General features: G+C 34.1%; 1 protein-coding gene across 3 annotated transcripts in view; it reads left to right on the forward strand.

The window, feature by feature from the left end:
* Window positions 1–2,531: 2,531 nt before the first annotated feature.
* Window positions 2,532–17,952, forward strand: part of LOC113402947 (dual specificity protein phosphatase 22-like) — a 51,164-nt gene continuing 35,743 nt past the window's right edge. For all 3 annotated transcript variants that reach the window (XM_026643325.2, XM_064217275.1, XM_064217276.1), the window contains exon 1: window positions 2,532–2,988. In XM_026643325.2, coding sequence (XP_026499110.1) covers window positions 2,968–2,988 — 21 coding nt within the window. In that variant the 5' untranslated portion in view covers window positions 2,532–2,967. The remainder of the gene's footprint in view (window positions 2,989–17,952) is intronic.

Here is a 17,952-nt window from a genome sequence, read left to right on the forward strand (position 1 = left end):
CTAAAAATAAACAAGGGTTTAACGATATGTTTCAATCCATTAAATAAATGAATCGATGCGGATTCATTACTTTTAACAACACAGAGCTTTTAGCATTATTTGTATAAACCGTAAATAAAAGTCCACTCGGGCAAAGAGGAAAATTGGAGCAAAAACTAAATAGTGGTTTCAGAACTCTAAAGCTTATAAACTGTTCTGTTTACATATCGTTTGTTCAATTTAAACATATGTAAATGTTCTTAAAGATACTAAATTAATTATAGATAATCATAAAAAAGTTTATTTTTCTTATACAATACATAGTAAAACGGTGACTATTAATTTGAAGAGGCAAGTTTTTCAAAGCATCTGTGAAAATATATTAATTAATCATTTCTTAATCGAAACTTTTAAAGCGATTATAAGTATGGTTCAAACTTATTTCAACTAGTTTTGTAACGCTAAATAATTTTTAGCTTTTAATATGAGAGGATTAATTAAGTAAAAATGAAATGTGAAAATGAAAATATAAAAATCCGACTATTTAGACAAAGACCAAATCAATAGAGTTTGTTTTCAAATGGACGTCGATTCCAAAAATAGTCGAGGTAGGTTTAGGTATGAAATATTTAAACATTAATCTTATAGCTGTTTGAGGTGGTTTCGTTGAATTAAATTTATTTTATTTTATAAATATTACCAGTACATAAATATGTTTTGTAGTTTTCTCATTAGATAAAGGAAATCTTAAATACTTAAATGTGATAGCACTGCTTCGAAAAGCAGTTATCCAAATTAAGTGGTGGGTTTTTTTAGAGTGCAATCAAAATATACATTCGTAAATTAGGTTTATTAGTTTTATTAGGTATCATTTAATTCACACTCCACATATCAATCGAGGAATTTACACACATCAAACATAAGGCCGAATTGATAAATACACCTCGAAGTCGGCTGAAAAAAAAATAGTGTAGTATAATTTTTATTATATATTGTTACTCGGGGTAAAACTTCAATTATATATTTTTTATTATTCAGACGATTCGACAGAGTAACATCTGTCGTGGTCACTCGCTGGTTGATAGTATACATTGCCAAAATTTAAAACGACCAAAGAGCAACATTTTTGTCTATGAACACAAAATGTGTATCTATATATAGGTTTTTTTCAGAAATTCCAACGTTTTATTATGTATCTATCTAAAATTCTATAAGCATACCATTATAACGAATACAAATATATTCGTTTTAATGTACAAATTTAATTAATTTGAAATATTTTTTTTTATAAATTCTTTGGAATTTACCTGCAGTAAAACCGATAACCGACAACTTAAAACCCTCCAAACTTCTCCTAATATTATCTACCCGCACTACGGAAATATCGTATAATAAGCTCTATCAACATAATTAAAATACGAGGCTTTGTTAACAATGCAATAATTATACGTAAAACTAATTCATCATATAATGTACTAGTAATGTAATAAAATGTTTCATCGTGATAATGTAACGAAGGTCCAATCTTAACACCTTTCCATTTCGCTCGGCTAAATTATAGATTCTGTCATCCATATTTTTTTTCTAGGTTTATCTTTCTCGATAAATGGGCTACCTAAAACAGAAATAATTTTTCAAATCGGTGTAGTAGTTTCTAAGATTTGCGCGTTCAAACAAACATACAAACTCTTCAGCAGTAAAATATTAGTATAGATAGGAAATCTGTAACATAATTACAATAAAGTTGGTCTTCTTGCTATTAGATATATATTATTAAAAACATAGTAATTAATAAAGTGAAAGTTAGTCGACAAAATTAAAGGTAGCATAAAATATTTCTAAAGTGCGTTGCAAATTATGAGAAAAAAGCTAATAACTTAAAGAAACTAAGTCCTCTAAATGAATACTTAAATGTTAGGTCTTTGCTTGGGAGTCGAGGAATATCGAGGAAATACGATTGCACTCTTATACATATCTTATAGGCGTCCCTTTAACGCAACTGTATATTAGGGGGTAACTAATGAAAAAATAAAATACGATGTAGTTAAATATAAGCTTTGATTACTTCTCATATGGTATGCAAACTCAGTCAAAAATAAGCAAACTTTTAATTAATAAAAATTAATGGTCACATATGGTTCGACGTTTTTCTATTATTTTAACCATATCCCGGATTAAAAAACGAAATCAAGAAAACGTCAAAACAATATTTCATAAATGAAATATTTTTTTTAATAAATCAAAGCGTAGGAAATGGTTTTATTTAATGTATTGAGAGGAGTACAGCAGAACTAAGATATCTATATAATTACAAATTAATTTTAATAAAACAGACTAAGTCAATATAATATAATATAGTATATAATAAAATTCAGTATAACTGTTAAATTTATTTTTATATAAATTTAAAAGTTAAATGTATTTTTAAACAAACTTATATCTCTATATAAAAAATAAATAAAGCTGTAATATATTAATAAAAGTGGAATAATTTATAAATAAGACCGACATCGACATATTATATATAATGATGATACCATCCCTCGAAGCGTTATAGACGCAGTGACGCCGAGCTGGCAGTGACGCGTCGCGCGCTTTAGTCGATGCACGTATTTACAAGCTTCTTAAAGTGCGCCTTATTTTCCTTCAACGCGAAAGAAACACGGTCGATAACACAAAGCCGCGTGCAAAACAAAAACGTTAGCTTAAATCATCAAGTTCGTTTTTCGTGTGCTTATAATTTATCGAATTATTTTTGAGGTATCAATTAAGATATCGATGTATTCGCATGACGACCGGCGTCAACAATGTAGCCATAGTGACGCGATGTTGACAGCTTGACAGATAACAATTTGCCGTGATTATTTACATTACAAAAATTACAATGTCAATTTACTTTTTTAAAATATGTTAAAAGTTGGTAATTGTTTGCTGAAGATTTTTGTAGGCCATAATTGATTTTGGTAGCAAATATAAGCACGATCAAAAATGGGGAATGGCATGAATAAGGTAAGTTCAATTCAATTTTAGAAACAAATGCATTTTTGGCAAATTCTGCGGATGTGGCGAGCGCGTCGAGTTACGTAACGTTAACGTAGCTGCTACGTTCTGTCGTAGCTCGTAGCGTCAAAGTCCCGTAGATCGAACTTTTCGGCGCCGCGGCTATTACAATGTAAATGCAGTTTATACATATTACAATTACCTGTAAACAGGTTTGTTTTCTTAGTTTTATCTTCAACAGAAAATAAAACGAACAAAACACTGATTTAAGCAATTTTTTTTACTGATTTCTTTTAATTTTTTTTAAAGTTATTATAACTTTATTTTATTACAAGTAAACAATTAAACATTGCATTACCAAACCCAATTTCGTGTACATTTTTTATTACCAAATGTAAATATTAATACAAAATTAAAAATTACTAAACAAAACAAGCAAGTCAATAAAGAAAGCGGAGAAGTTCCTTTAAATGTAAACCTCATTTTAGAAATAAAGTCATAGGGGAATAACCTACAAAAAATATATACATATATTCGATCACGCATAGGCAATTCATCAACCTACTATTTATGTTAAAAAATGTTTGTACATAATTATACAGCCCAGGTTAGTGGGTAAGTTCATTAACCTCGAAAAGTACGAATGGATTTATGACTTACTAAATTATAATATTTCCTGGAAAAAGTCTAAATCTGATAAAAAATGAAATAGTGAAATTAATTTAGTCTGGTTAGAACACGTAAATCTTAACCAAAGATTGTGGGTTCAAATCTAAGCAAGTACCACTTTTCATGTGTTTTGTTTGTGTTAATAATTTATCTTTAACAGCGGTATAATCAGCAGTACAGAAAACTATCGTAAGAAAACGTGCACGTGATGAAATTATGACACATAAGTATTCCGCTCTTATAAACCCGCATTGTAGCGATCGTGGTAGCAGAAGTTTCTAATATTCTTATGAAAAGCCCTTCCCTCCCATTGGGAGATTTACTTTACTTTTTAGCTTACTAATAAATCCAAAAGTCGGTTAAATGTTTAGCTAGTAATTATGAATGAATTGTAATCCATGTTCCACCAGATGTGCTTTAATAATTTAAATTAATGTTAATTATCAAACGTAATCTTTAAAATATGTTGTTTATTTAATTGGGAAATAAAGCACATAGTTTTAATTTTATATGTTTTTTGTCACAATCAGTATTGATGTAATTTAAGGTTGAAATTGCAATACCATTAAAAGAAAAAAACTCGAATATTAATTCAAATATATTACAATAAAAGACGACATTTTAATCATATGTAAGATTTTCTCTGTCGAATCAGTTTGACATTTTGACAGTAATTATTGTACATAAAATTGTATATTTTTTTTTCTTCAAAAAATACGTCAACATTAACGCGTAATAAATTAATAGTCAAAAAAACTTTTTTTAAGAAAAATGTAACCTTTTATAAAAACATGTTATGTAAACAAAATTATATATCCATTCTGTTGATCGTCGAAAAGTTCCTTCATTCGAAGCCAATCCTGGGTGGAGAATCAGGTCATGGTCATAAAAACGCATTGTCATCGGAACTGAACCAACGTGTAAATTTCGACTCTGTTTGGTATGAGGCAGTGTTTTTAATTCGTTTGTAAAATTTGACATAAACAAACAATCTAAATAAAAGTTTGTAAATTGAGTCAATTTTACAAAACAATACAACATTAAAATCGCGTACAAAATACATTAATATTAAATGGTAATTGAATTATTTTACACATGAACGCCTGAATGCACTTGCTGTGATTCATAATAACATTAAAAATGCACACTGTAACTGTGTTATTCATAAACAAATGTGAAATATCCTATCTACGTGTAAATTTAAATTAGATTATATTCTCAGTTACTTGAAATATGCCAAATATATATCAAAGAGTGCATTATACAATCATATTATTTTTTTACGCTGTGCAAATACTAATATTATAAGTGAAAATAACTGTCTGTTGCCTCTTCACGGTTAAATCGCCGAATCGATTTTAATGAAATTTGATATGTAGATAGTGTGTGTCCCGAGGAAGGACAAGGACTACTTTTTTTTAAATTCACCCCTCGAGGGCTTAAATATGGGTCACGGTTTGTGTGCTATAGGTAATGTTTTGTAAATATCGCGCGGGTAAAGCCGCAGGTTCAGTTAATATACCATAAACAATTGTTCCCATTTTTAATTGTGCATATTTATTATCTACATAAGTGTAATATTCTAAAGGCAAACCTAATCTGTAAAACGCAAAATAAATAGTTCGCTTGTATGTTTGTTGATTGTTGATGTTTCGACATTTTTCAACTTAATTCTCCTTGACTTGGCAAATTATCTTTTCATTCCGCGCGTACGTGTGCACACAGTGTTGTGCAAAGATATTTAAAATAAAAAAAAAGTAGTACTAAAACTTTTCAAATACTTGACAACTTAAAATAAGCAATTCAAACATATATTGATTAAGTTATGCTACTAAATGGAACAAAGGCCTTTTAATATAATTATTATTAACTTGAGATTTATTTACTATATTTGTCGATGAACTTTCGGCTGTTTTGGTTAGACGAAGGTTGTCATCGTCGTGGAGCAATTTGATTGCTAAGTGAGGGGCAACCTTTATTTTATAATAGATATAAATATATTTAATAATATATAGAGACCGACAATTATTTACTATTCTTTATAAAATATATAGTCACCAGTGCAGGAAATAAGATGGTTTATTCCAAGACAAAATGATATAAGTTGGAATTGGAGAAAAATATTTTAGCATTTTCCTTAATGGGTCCGGCCTTTAACATTGTTCTCTGATTTGAGACGGGGTCAATGTGTCAACGCATGTAGCATCCCACAATGAGGTACTCGGTCCTCGTTAACCACTGTCAGTTTGTCAGGTCTATTGCGTTCAACACGACTAATTACAGAGAGATCATTAGGAGCAGTCGATTTGATGGTAAGACCTTTTTTATCTAAATTTTGTCTCAAATAATTTTATGTAACGTTAACCAGAGCGTATCTCATCATTTCATTCGTCTTTCGGACGTTGTTGAGAGAGGTTGTATTTCTTACTGCGATAAGATTGTTCGAATTGATGAAGTTAATAAGCATTTTGTTATCGTTTGTTGGTTCTTTGTTATTGTTTTGTTATGTCTAATGCGACACATCTGGTCATTTTTGCTTCGATTATGGCCTTTTGTTTCGCCTAATGAGTTGTTTTGTTTGTTTGGATTAGGTCTTTATAGACCTAGTTTATTGTTATAGCTGGTTGTTTTGTTTGTTTTCTCTTTTGTTTCTTTGTCGGTGCGTTTTTTGTTGTTGTTGCTATTTGTTGTTTTTGGCAATGGACGCCGACACTGAGTTGTCGTCCGATGCCTCGGTTGGAAGGAAACGGCCCTATGGCCTATCTATTTTTAACTCCGACTCCGATACGGAGACGGAGTCGAGGTTGGCTGCGAAGAGCAGCTCCGCTAATCGCGGCAAATCGTCGTCCAAAGGGCGAGAAAGTGGTCTCGCTCGGGCTAAGGCCGAGTTGAAGACAAAAGCCGCTGAGGCAAGGGAGGAGGCTTTTGAGCGCTCGCTTCGAAGTCGGACATTCAAAAAAAAGATGTGCCCAAAATAGTGCTGGATTCCGAAGAGTCTACGTCATCGGAGACTCATACTGAGGATCCTACTAAGATGGGCGTGGAAGAGCTGCGTGCGGAGGCTGGCCGCAAATCAGGGTTGATTTTAGAGGTTGCCCAGAAGTCCAGTAACTTAAAGGGTGGCTTCATTAAGAAGCTAAAGGAATCGGCGGCTTCCCTACAGAGCATCGTGGATGCTGTGGCTTTAAGATCCGAGGCGGAGGAAACCCGTCGGCTTCGCGCCGACAATAGCCGCCTGCATAAGGAAATAGAGGGCCTTAGGTCAGAACTAAAGGCCCACCGCCGTGAGTTTGTTGAGATGAAAACCACGGTGGCAACGGCAAATGAGTCTGCGAGCACTCTAAGGGGCTCGCAAGTTGTGGAGGAGCTCAAAACCATTATCGCATCTTACGGGGCTATGTTTAACGCTCGAATAGCGGGGATTGAGGAGCGCCTCCCCCCGGCAAAAATCCTTCGTCCACCCCAAGCGGTGGACAAGCGACAGGCTGAGGTACAGAATATGGCACAAGCAGTTCACCAGGCTCCGCCACTGAAACCTACATCTGCACCTAAGCGGATGGCTCCAGCCGTCACGCCGGCATCGATAGCAAGCCCATCGGGTGCTATTATTGTGCCGGAGACGACTACACCACAAGGGGTCCAGGAGACGACCTGGTCATTAGTTAAAAACACACAGTAGTTAAAAAGGGAAGGAAGCCGCCACCACAGCTCCACCGCCAGTAGCCAAGGCGCCACAGGCGGCCAAAAAAAATAAGATAGTAGCCCGTCGCACGGCTGCAGTAGTTGTGACACTGCAGCCGGAGGCGCAGGAAAATGGCATCACATATGCCCAAACTCTGGAGCGGGCCGAGCAGGGTGTCAATCTCCAGGATCTAGGGATTTGCGGTGGACTCAAGGTCAGGAGGTCGGCGACGGGAGCCAGGGTGTTGGAACTCCAGAAGGCACAGGCGGAGCAGGCGGAGAAGCTAGCCGAGAAGCTCCGCACTGTGCTGGACGGAATCGCCAACGTTGTACGGCCCGTGAAGCGGGTGGGCCTCAAAGTGACAGGCGTGGACGACTCCGTCACAAAGGAGAAGATCGTCGCCGCAGTAGCACGCGCAGGGGACTGCTTCCCAGAGGCGATAAGGTGTGGGGATATACAGCGTGGTCCCAGCTTTATGGGGATGGTCAAGGGGACATGCCCCGTAATAGCAGCGAAAAATTTGAATTTGGATGGCACCGTAGCGATCCTAATTCGGAACGGAGCGGGTCCTCCCTCTCACTCATTGAGAGGGGGTCGGGCTACGTAGTGGCAGGGTGAGGAGAGTACGTAGTTGTAGGAACGTATTTCTCATCCAACCGCTGCGGTGCAGAGCTGCGGTGTCCAGGCAGTCGTCGAAACCGACAGTGGTTCTCGGTGACTTCAACGCAAAATCACGTGCCTGGGGCAACCCTGCCTCGAATACACGAGGGAGGGCCGTCCAGGTGTGGGCCCTACTCTCCAACCCGTCCCTGCTTAATAAAGGAACTTCTGATGGGCCTGAACAGAGACCCGTGTAGGCGCCCCTATCGTGGTTTGCGAGGGAAGCTCTGCACACAGGGCGCTCCTGTTACGGAAATGCTACCGCCAGATCTCTTCCTGCGGCTGGTTGGGGAACTATTTCCTCACCCAGGTGAGCACGCTCCACCAAATATGGCTCCTCGCTTCGTGACGGTTGACAATGTGGCTCCACCATATATCACGGAGCAAGAGATGGAGATGGCCCTGGATCGATTGGTCTTTGACTGGCTCCTGCGGGCACCGACCCTGCCCGGGATGGGGGTGCTGTGCTACGCGGACGACACCCTCATCACGGCGACGGGGCAGCCCTTTCAGGAGGCGGCTCGCCTAGCTCGGAGTGTCGCTCACAGTGGGTCGAATCGGGATTCTGGGCTTGAGGGTCTCTGTAACTAAAACAGAGGCCCTCCTATTCCACGGTCCACGCCGAGGTCCCCCTCGAGGAGCGTCGAGATGCTGGAAGGAAATGGTTTTGTTCTGTGAAAACGTGATGACACAGAAGGAGGCCGCGAAGCGGGAGCGTGAGAACAGTGCTCCCGACCCGCTTCGCCGAAGAAGACCGGGGAGAAGGCGTCTTCGTTATGGACACCTTCTCCTCCCGCCATAAGTCTCGCCGGGGATAGGGGGTCTCTGTACCCCAAGAACCCCTAGGAATTGGAGGCCCACAGAGTTGGGCCTACCGTCAGGACGTCACGGTAATATGCGCAAGAGATCCCGTGACGTCTCCCAAAAAGACGGAGTGGGTATCGCTGGTTTTTTAGTGGGTATTCCGGCGCCTTCAGCGCCGGCGAGCCACACATACCCCCCCACAACATGTGGGGGAAACGCGTTATGCGTTTTCCAGCGTAAAAAAAAAGGGCGTATCTCATAGTTACCCGGATATAAATTATCAGATTTATCGTTTAACAAAAAACAAAAGGCATATTATTAATAAAATTAATTGGTATATTAATATTATAATTTGTTGAATTATAAATTATGAATATTTATGAATATGGTACCCCTTTCTTTAATTTATTTATTATACGTAGATCATTACCTTCGTAATCGTTCTTAAAATGAATTATAATTTTTTTTTATTAAATACGCCATGGTTGGACGATAATGTTTTATATCAAGTAAATTTCAACACCTACGCGTACAATTTGACTTGTTAATTTGAATTTCGGCACTTGTATAATCGAATTAGTCTGTTCTAGATTTCAACAAGAAAAATATTAGTGAAAAAAAAAGATTAAAATTTACAACTGGCACGGACTTTGACTAAGGTTTTATCAAATCTGAAGACTGATTAGTAAAATGTGTGTATCTAGTAATAGTTAATTATTATATTAACATACCTGGCAACACTTTGTAATGGTATAGAATAAAAAATGTGTTTTACTGGGTTTAATGAATATTGAACAACTCCAACATTTTTGATTTGGTTAGGACAAATATATATAGTAGTCGACGCGCGCGGCTTCGCTCGCGTTTAAGGGTTTGGTCAACAGGTATGAAGCATAAAAGTAGCCTATCTCCTTCCTTTTCCTTCCTCCTTAGAGTTACAGCTTGCTTCATACCAAATTCGGTTGAATTGTTTTGTCATAAAAGAACAACAGACAGACAAACATACAGCCATAACATATAACCCATTATGACTTAGTACGGTTAAAATAAGATTTTCTTTTTTTTATCTCTCGCTCGGAGGCGATTAAATTAAAATAATGACTATGTTATTTTTTAAATAAAAATGTATTTTCACAATAAAAGATATGTATAATATGCCGTCGTTGTTTGTCTGTTGATATTGACGACCTACAAATCTATCATATTAAGTGTTTTGTGTATCACTTATTATTTTGGCAGCGTTCCCTAAGAAATCACCTGGCAATTTTCTGTCTAGTTTGCGTCGGCATTTCAAAATATATCTAAAAATTATACGACTTATAATCATAATTTATAGCTTATGGTCGTCCTTTAATTCTACTCTAAAATAATACTGAAGCTCCATATTAATTGGGTTTGAGTGTAACCACAAAAAACAAACACAAAATTGAGGTAAATTTATATTTGTTTACTTACAATATTATTATTACATATAATCATTATGTTAAATATAAGTTGGTAGGGTATATTTAAATATATTTATTGATGGAATATGGAGCAATTTCACAATTATTCTGGTAAAATACAAACAGTAGGTAGATGAAAGATGAGTATTTATTTTAAAAAAACACCCGACCTTTCTTTACAACTACAAGCATAAAAAAGTAAGCCTGACGAATAAAAATGGACTAATTAAAAATAGCTTTCCTTCATTTAAAAAGACTCGCAATAAATATTTTCACAGAAACTTTATGAGGTATACCTACTTGATATCTCATAAAAACACTTTATACGCCGTTCGCACGCAATTGACTATTTTATAGTTTTTGAAAGGGGCTTTAAATGTTTTCTAAAATGCTAATGTATGAGTGATTTCATTTAATAAAATAGACTATTTATCTATCTATATGATTGTTACTTATGTAAATACTTCTTAATGCTTTCACAGACAATCACTAAACATAAAAATAATCGAATAAATAACTATGATTTAATAAATAAATTAATAAATGTTGTATGTATTGATAGAAGGTTTTTGAAACTTTGACAATTACGCTATCCTATCCAAGAATTTCGAAGCTGTCTATTATTACGTGGTCTTAATTAAAACGGAGCTTCATGGGGTAGATAATCGTCATTGACCTCGCTCGATTGGGCGTTACCGATAAATATTCCATGTGGAAATTCGTTAATCGTTAAATAAAAAATCGTTGAAAAATATCAAAAAAACCTATTTAAAAAAATATGCCGAAGGTTCTCTTAGTACTGTGTGACGTAATATTCCAATAAAACTATAAATAATTCAGAGGCACTTTATATAATTATTTCTATTATTTTAAATTGTTTTTCTTTTTTCGGATGAAATATTTTATATGATAAAGGTTAACATATTTTTCTTTGAGTTTTAAAAAAAGAAAATATTTCACGTATATCCACGTCTTTAAACAAATAATTACTGCCTCTTTTTTTTTCGTTACATTTGTGAGAAATAAATCTATAAATATTTGCTCATAATGTTGTTAAATGTCATGAAATCCAAAGTGTTACGTTCCTTTGACAGTAATTAATTTTGATTCATTCACACTGTAAAGCGAATATAATTATATAGAGTATTGCTGTCTAGCGTTGGAATAACTGAGTGACTTGTTAACCTAATCTTCTAAATGACCGTAATTAAAGTTCTAGCATCTACTTTTACAATTTAAGTTTTTACTTAAATTGAAAAAGTAGATGTTAGAAGATAGAAATTGGTGTTAGATGTTAGAAATTAAAAACTAAAACTTTATAACGTTAAGTTTTAGTTTGTTGTTACAGAACATATTTAATAAGATTTTTAAGATGAAATGGGTACACATAAAGCCAAGTATACAGATTAGTTGTAAAATTTGTAAACTTAAGTGATAACTTCATCATTAACCAATGCACTATTGGACATTCGTCCCTATCAAACTGTGGCAGTGCTTCAGGTTTTCCAGTTTGCGGAACCGTTTTCTGCACCTTCTGCTCATCAAAATATTTGATTGGCGGGTACACTGCATTTGCCGATTTTCGGTATCCGTCCTGTGCTTGTCTACTCTAATCAGTCCTACAATAAATGTTCGTAATCTTATGTGACTGCTATGACCTATATGTCCACAAATCCTTTACAACTTAATTTTGTAGTCAAGTTCGCATTTATGCACAAAAGTCTCGTCTTCCATCATTGCGGTATAGGGACGTAAGGATTGATTGAAGGTTACCAAATATTACCTATCCTATACGAATTCTTCGATCTGCTTTCATTTAATGACTTGGGTCAGATCAGGTCACCTCGGTACAAACAACTTTGAGAAAATCATATTCATACCTAAAACTGCATCTTTTCCAGGGATGAAATGTCACCAAAAGATACCAAATTCCCACAAATTGTAGATTTAAATTATTATTTTCAGACAGACAGATTCCAGCAGTAATTTAAAGCAAAAGCTTTTATAAGAAGGCTATATTAGAATTGAATAAGTATAACGTGAATTATTTGAGAAAAATGTATGACGTTGGAAGAAAATAGAGATTTTTCAATATAAGGGTTCCACGGATAACAAGAAAAGGCATTGTACCCGCCAATAAAATAAAACTAGTTTTCGCTTAACAATGGATTCTTTTCTGGTGTAAGCGTTATTGTTGATTCATGACCGTTACTTATCCGGTAAGGCGAACAAAGAAACTTGAGATTAAAGTTTAACAATTGCTTGCTTTACAATGTGTTGTACATTTTAAGCCATATAAAATGATTTCATTCATATCTGGCTATTGTTGTGCCAGATCTAACAATGAATACTAATTAGTTGTACTTTGCTAATATTTAATATACGGTTGAAATTTATTCTGTTACTTAAAGTCATTAGTTTAAGGAGAAATATAACACTAACATCTATATTAATATTATAAATGCGAAAATAATTCAGCCTGTCTGTCTGTTTCGCTTTCAAGGCCAAACCACTGAATTTAATGAAATTTGGGATGAAGCAAGCTTAAACCCTCAGGAAGAACATAGGATTAGGATAAGATTATATCTAACACTCAGGTGTCGTCAGCGACATACCCCTACTGCTACGACAAAGATAAAATATTAGACAAGTCCTAGAACGGATACCATAAATTGTCAAACGCACTGTGGGCTTCCGCTCGCCAAATGTTTTGATGAAGAATATATTTATGCAATTCTTTAATTTACTGTACCTACTAGAGCGTCTTTTGCCCGTTTGCTGGGATACTTTTATGAGCGATTTTTGGAACATCCCCATTCAAGATACTGTATGTTTAGTGCATAAGTAGATCCTGCACTTTTTCATAATATTATGTCTTACGAAGTATTTGGGATAATGTCTGTTCGGTCTATTTATAATCGTGAAACTTGCCACTCCCTTCGGTATGTTATTAACAAAATTGCGTCACAATATATTTACAACGATATTATATCCATTTATAAATTGAAATATGTAATAAAGCAAGATACTTGATGACTTCCAAACAACATGTAAATATATCCATACTTATAAATGGGGATGTGCTTTTTTTTATAATGCCTAACTGAAAAAACTGCCTAATTAAACCAATACAACCAACCAAACTCATATGATGCAGAGAGTTACGGAAAAAGTTTTAGTATATATACTTATTATTTAAGTAGATGTGTTTCGCAGTCCAACTACTAATTCGCTTTCAATTGCGTCGTCACAATAGGAAATTTCATATTTTTGTTAACATGAAGATATGTATTATAGAAAAAGTAGTAGCTACTGCTTTTTCTGTTGGTTCTCGAAATAATCTGTGATTTATTCGGTAATCTATGGTAGCTAAAACTCATCTTAATTCATGAAATTAAAAAGTTCTTACAAAAACCTATTAGTATAGAGGACATCTTTATATTTTTTAATTTATTTTTGAGACATAATTCGATTTGACACTTTGGCAATCTTTTAAATTTTTGGTACATTAAAAGTAAACATTAAAATTATTTAAACATAAAAATATTTGATTTTAAAAACCGAAAAGTAAATTTTTATTTGACTTTAATGGCTATATCTATTAAAGTTGTTTAGTAGGTGATTCGTTGAACAATGCTATATTATTATGCATTATCTTTCGAATATAAAATTAATGATAACAGAAAGATAGATAAATTTAGGTAAATATCCCTTTAAACAATTTTTATAATGAAGGCCGAAAATAAATTAATGAAATCCCACCCTAGTATATGATTTTTAGGAAAGTATTCAAGCTGTATTATTTTTTAATGTGTATCATCATTCCTCTCGCTTTCCTGCAATCTGTGGAAGGGATTTCGTGAATAGAGACGGAAATACATAACAGGAAGGGGAAGCGCGCTGTTGATTTAACCAATGAGCGCGCTCGGTGGTACATTTGGCCGTCAGACGGTACCAACTCTATTTCCGAGAGGATATGATGTTAATGTTGTTCATTACCATTATGATCATGGAGAGATATCAAATTTTACAGATGCGACTACTGTGAGGCTCATCTTTTCACGACTCATGATGCGAACTATCAAATAGTGATATATGATAGAAATAAATTTTCGCCTCATTTCGGCAATTTAATATAATACGTTAGGAATATAACAATTGGTAAAAAGTAGTAAAATTATCGATGGCTAATTCTCATTGTCTTTGATTAGTTCAAGTAGTAAGGTCTTCAGGTGTTAGGAATAAAACAGTGGCGTATGTCCTTGGAGTTCAAGCTTAATTCGTACCAAATTTCATAATTTGCGGTTCAGTGCACAGTTCTCTTTGACTTCAGTCGGCATTACTTTAGATTAATAATAATTATATGAATGAACTAGCTGTTACCCGCGGCTTCGCTCGCGTAGAATATGAACATATTTACAAATTAACTTAAAATATTACGTAAATTTAAGACCTCCTTATATACCACATTGGTGTGTATTTCAGCCCTTTGGGTAGAATATCCAGAAACGTTTAAATACGTATCAACGAATATTAAATCGGTATCCCAAAAAAAAAATTTTAGCTTCTAACTTCAAAAATGACGAACTTCCAGACTAAGCTATATAAGAAATGTCAACCCCTATTAAACCCCTTGGAGGTGGAATATCCAGAAAGACTTAAATACGTATTTAATCATTTTTAATCTGTATCTCAAAAATAAAGTCTCATATTTTTAACTTGAAAAAATGACGGACTTCCATAAAAACTTTCACCCTTTTTCACCCCCTCAGAGGTAGAATTTTAAGAAAAGCTTAAATACGTATCTACTTATTTTTAATCAATATCCTAAAAAAAGGTTTCATGTTTTTAATTTAAAAAATGACGGATTTCCATAGAAACGTTCAACCCCTATTTCACCCCCTTTAGGGGTAGAATTTCCAAAATTCGCTCCTTAGTGGGTGTCATGATAAATTAGTTTATAAGTGTACAGCCGAAAAAATAACTTTTATGCTTCTAGTTCTAAAAATGATACTTTCAACAACTTACAACCTCTCATCTCCCTTTTCAACCCTTTACAACATTTTTTCCAAATAAAAAGTAGCCTATGTCCTTTCTCAGGCTCTAGACTATTTGTGTACCAAATTTCATTGAAATCGGTCCAGTAGTTTTGGCGTGAAAGCGAGACGGACAGACAGACAGACAGAGTTACTTTGGCATTTATAATATTAGTATGGAAGTATTTGTTCGGAACGTATTTACTTATTTTGGCCGTAAGTTATTGACCCGCTTGTGTTTATGAAACAATATATACGATAATGTTATAGGATGTTGTAAAATTAATGAAATAAAAAAAAGTCCTGTGGCTAAGTTAATTAATGTATTCGATTGTTTTTTCTTTGTGTTTGGTCTTAAAACGCAATATATTATTAGAGGTATCATTTAATGCGCTGACGTCACGGGCACATTGTATAGTGATATTGACATTATATACAAGACCAAGAACTCATAAGTGATGATAATATAGTATAATCTTGTTAGTTCACGGAATAAATATAATTTAAGGAAGATCAATACTGTACTTTTCAACAATTGATTTAATGTGATGGAATTTGATTTCTTTTTTTAAAGTGCGTACCTAAATGGTACAACAAATCCTATTACTAAGACTCCGCTGTCCGTCCGTCTGTCTGTCCGTCTGTTACCAGGCTGTATCTTTTGAATCGTGATAGTTAGATACTTGAAATTATCATAGATAATGTATTTATATTGCCGCTATTACAACTACAATGAGGCTCCCATACACCAGACATGATTTTTTGACATATACGGAACTCTTCGTGTGCGAGACCTACTCGCACTCGACCGTTATTTTTTCATTCGTTGAGCGTTATGACTCGTGGACTTTCCATTTTTATTTTAGTTATACATTCTCATAAGATGACATTAAAAATGCAAAGAAAAATATATTATGTTATTTTAAATAATAAAGTAGTTTGCCGCAGCAAGGAAATTTTCTATGTTGAGAAGAAATAATTAAATCAGTTTTAGCCAAAGAAAAGCAAAAAAATATTTGTTTGTAGCATATCTTTAAAATAACGTAGATTTCTATAGTAACAGCCTTTTTAATTTATGTAAAAATATATCTATTAACGAAATATTATCGTTTTTTTTTTAGTTTAGCTTCCCAATTTTGTTCTTAATTAATGTTTAAAAAAAGTAGTGCCCAGGCAAAAATTATAAGCGTACATCCACACATTATAAATACAAAAGTAACACTGTCTGACTGTTACGAATTTGAGGAAATTTGGCTCTGAGTGAACTGCACTACTGATTCTCTTGCCGGTTATTGTCGGTAGAATCTGCATTCCAAACCGGTGGTAGCTTCACTTAATGTAGTTTGTTAAATAACGATTCAAAAGTGCTTGTAAAAGCCTACTTGAATAAAGTATATGCAAAATACAATGTACAGGTGTTGAAGGAGGTGAAAATTTACTAATTAATACTGACGTAAAACTGACATTTCGAATAGAAGGAGAGAGCGTACCGTCGAAATAGACTGTCGTCGCGTTCGAAAATTTTATTCACAAATCAAATTACAAGTGAGCGAAGATGCGGTTTCTGCTAGTAAACTAGGTAATAATTAGACATTCTAACTCTTGCTAAACAATATTTTTATAATAACCTTTCAATATTTTGTTTAGAAAAATGAGTATTAGAAATCGGTGTATTACTAATGAAAAAAAGAAGTTTATATAAGTGCAAAAAAAATCTCCTAAGAAAATATTAACTTTGACTTCAAAAATCTCTTGATAAAAGTATTGTTACATTGGAGATGCTGACCAAATAAGCTTCAGACGAAAGATGACATTGATATGGCACGCAAGTGATCTTTGAAATTAAGTTCGCTTTAGTACTGTTTTATGACAAAAATGTAGCTATTCGATAAATATATGTATCAATTATCAAAGATAATTTATCTTTACTTTTACTAAATTATGATTACGTAATTTGATAAGCAATGTAGTAAATTACTAATATAGCAATATTTTTAAAATAAATTCACGAACTATTTTTAGATTCCAATTTTGTCTGAAAACATTTTGTAATTTCGACATCGAAATTATATAAATAAAATCATTTGAGCGTAGCTTAGCGATGGACGCCTTTATATTTAAAAAAAATATGTGTTTCATTTCTATATCATATTGAAATTTTTGTTTACAATAAAATATACCCGACATGTTTCAATGTCTAAAACCACTCGAATTTTAAATAAAGATTTGCGGTTTCAAATCCGAGTTAGCACCACTGAATTTTCATGTACTTAATTTGTGTTTATAATTTATCTTGAGCTTGGTGATGACGTAAAACGTCGTGAGTAAGCCTGTACGTCTCGTAAGAATTTTGCGATACTTGTATAAGACCTGGTGTCTTATAGTAGAATATATATTTTAACGTCTTTACGTTATAAATTTAACGTAACTTTAACGTGAAACGTAATTGGGTAACATATTCTAACATTATGCGGTTATTTGAACAGAGTTTGTATCAAAGTTTCGTTTGACATAAATTATTTAATTTGAGTTCCTCTCGACTTCGTGCAACCGTTTGACGAGGGCATATAATTTTTTCCGTCAACCATTAGCATCTCTGTAGTACTTTGTAATCTTAGGGTGTTAGTGCATACTATTATACACATACAATCTTATTTCGTTTTCCGATGATTTACAA

This window comes from Vanessa tameamea, chromosome 16 (genome assembly GCF_037043105.1).
Source record: "Vanessa tameamea isolate UH-Manoa-2023 chromosome 16, ilVanTame1 primary haplotype, whole genome shotgun sequence".
NCBI lineage: Eukaryota > Metazoa > Arthropoda > Insecta > Lepidoptera > Nymphalidae > Vanessa > Vanessa tameamea.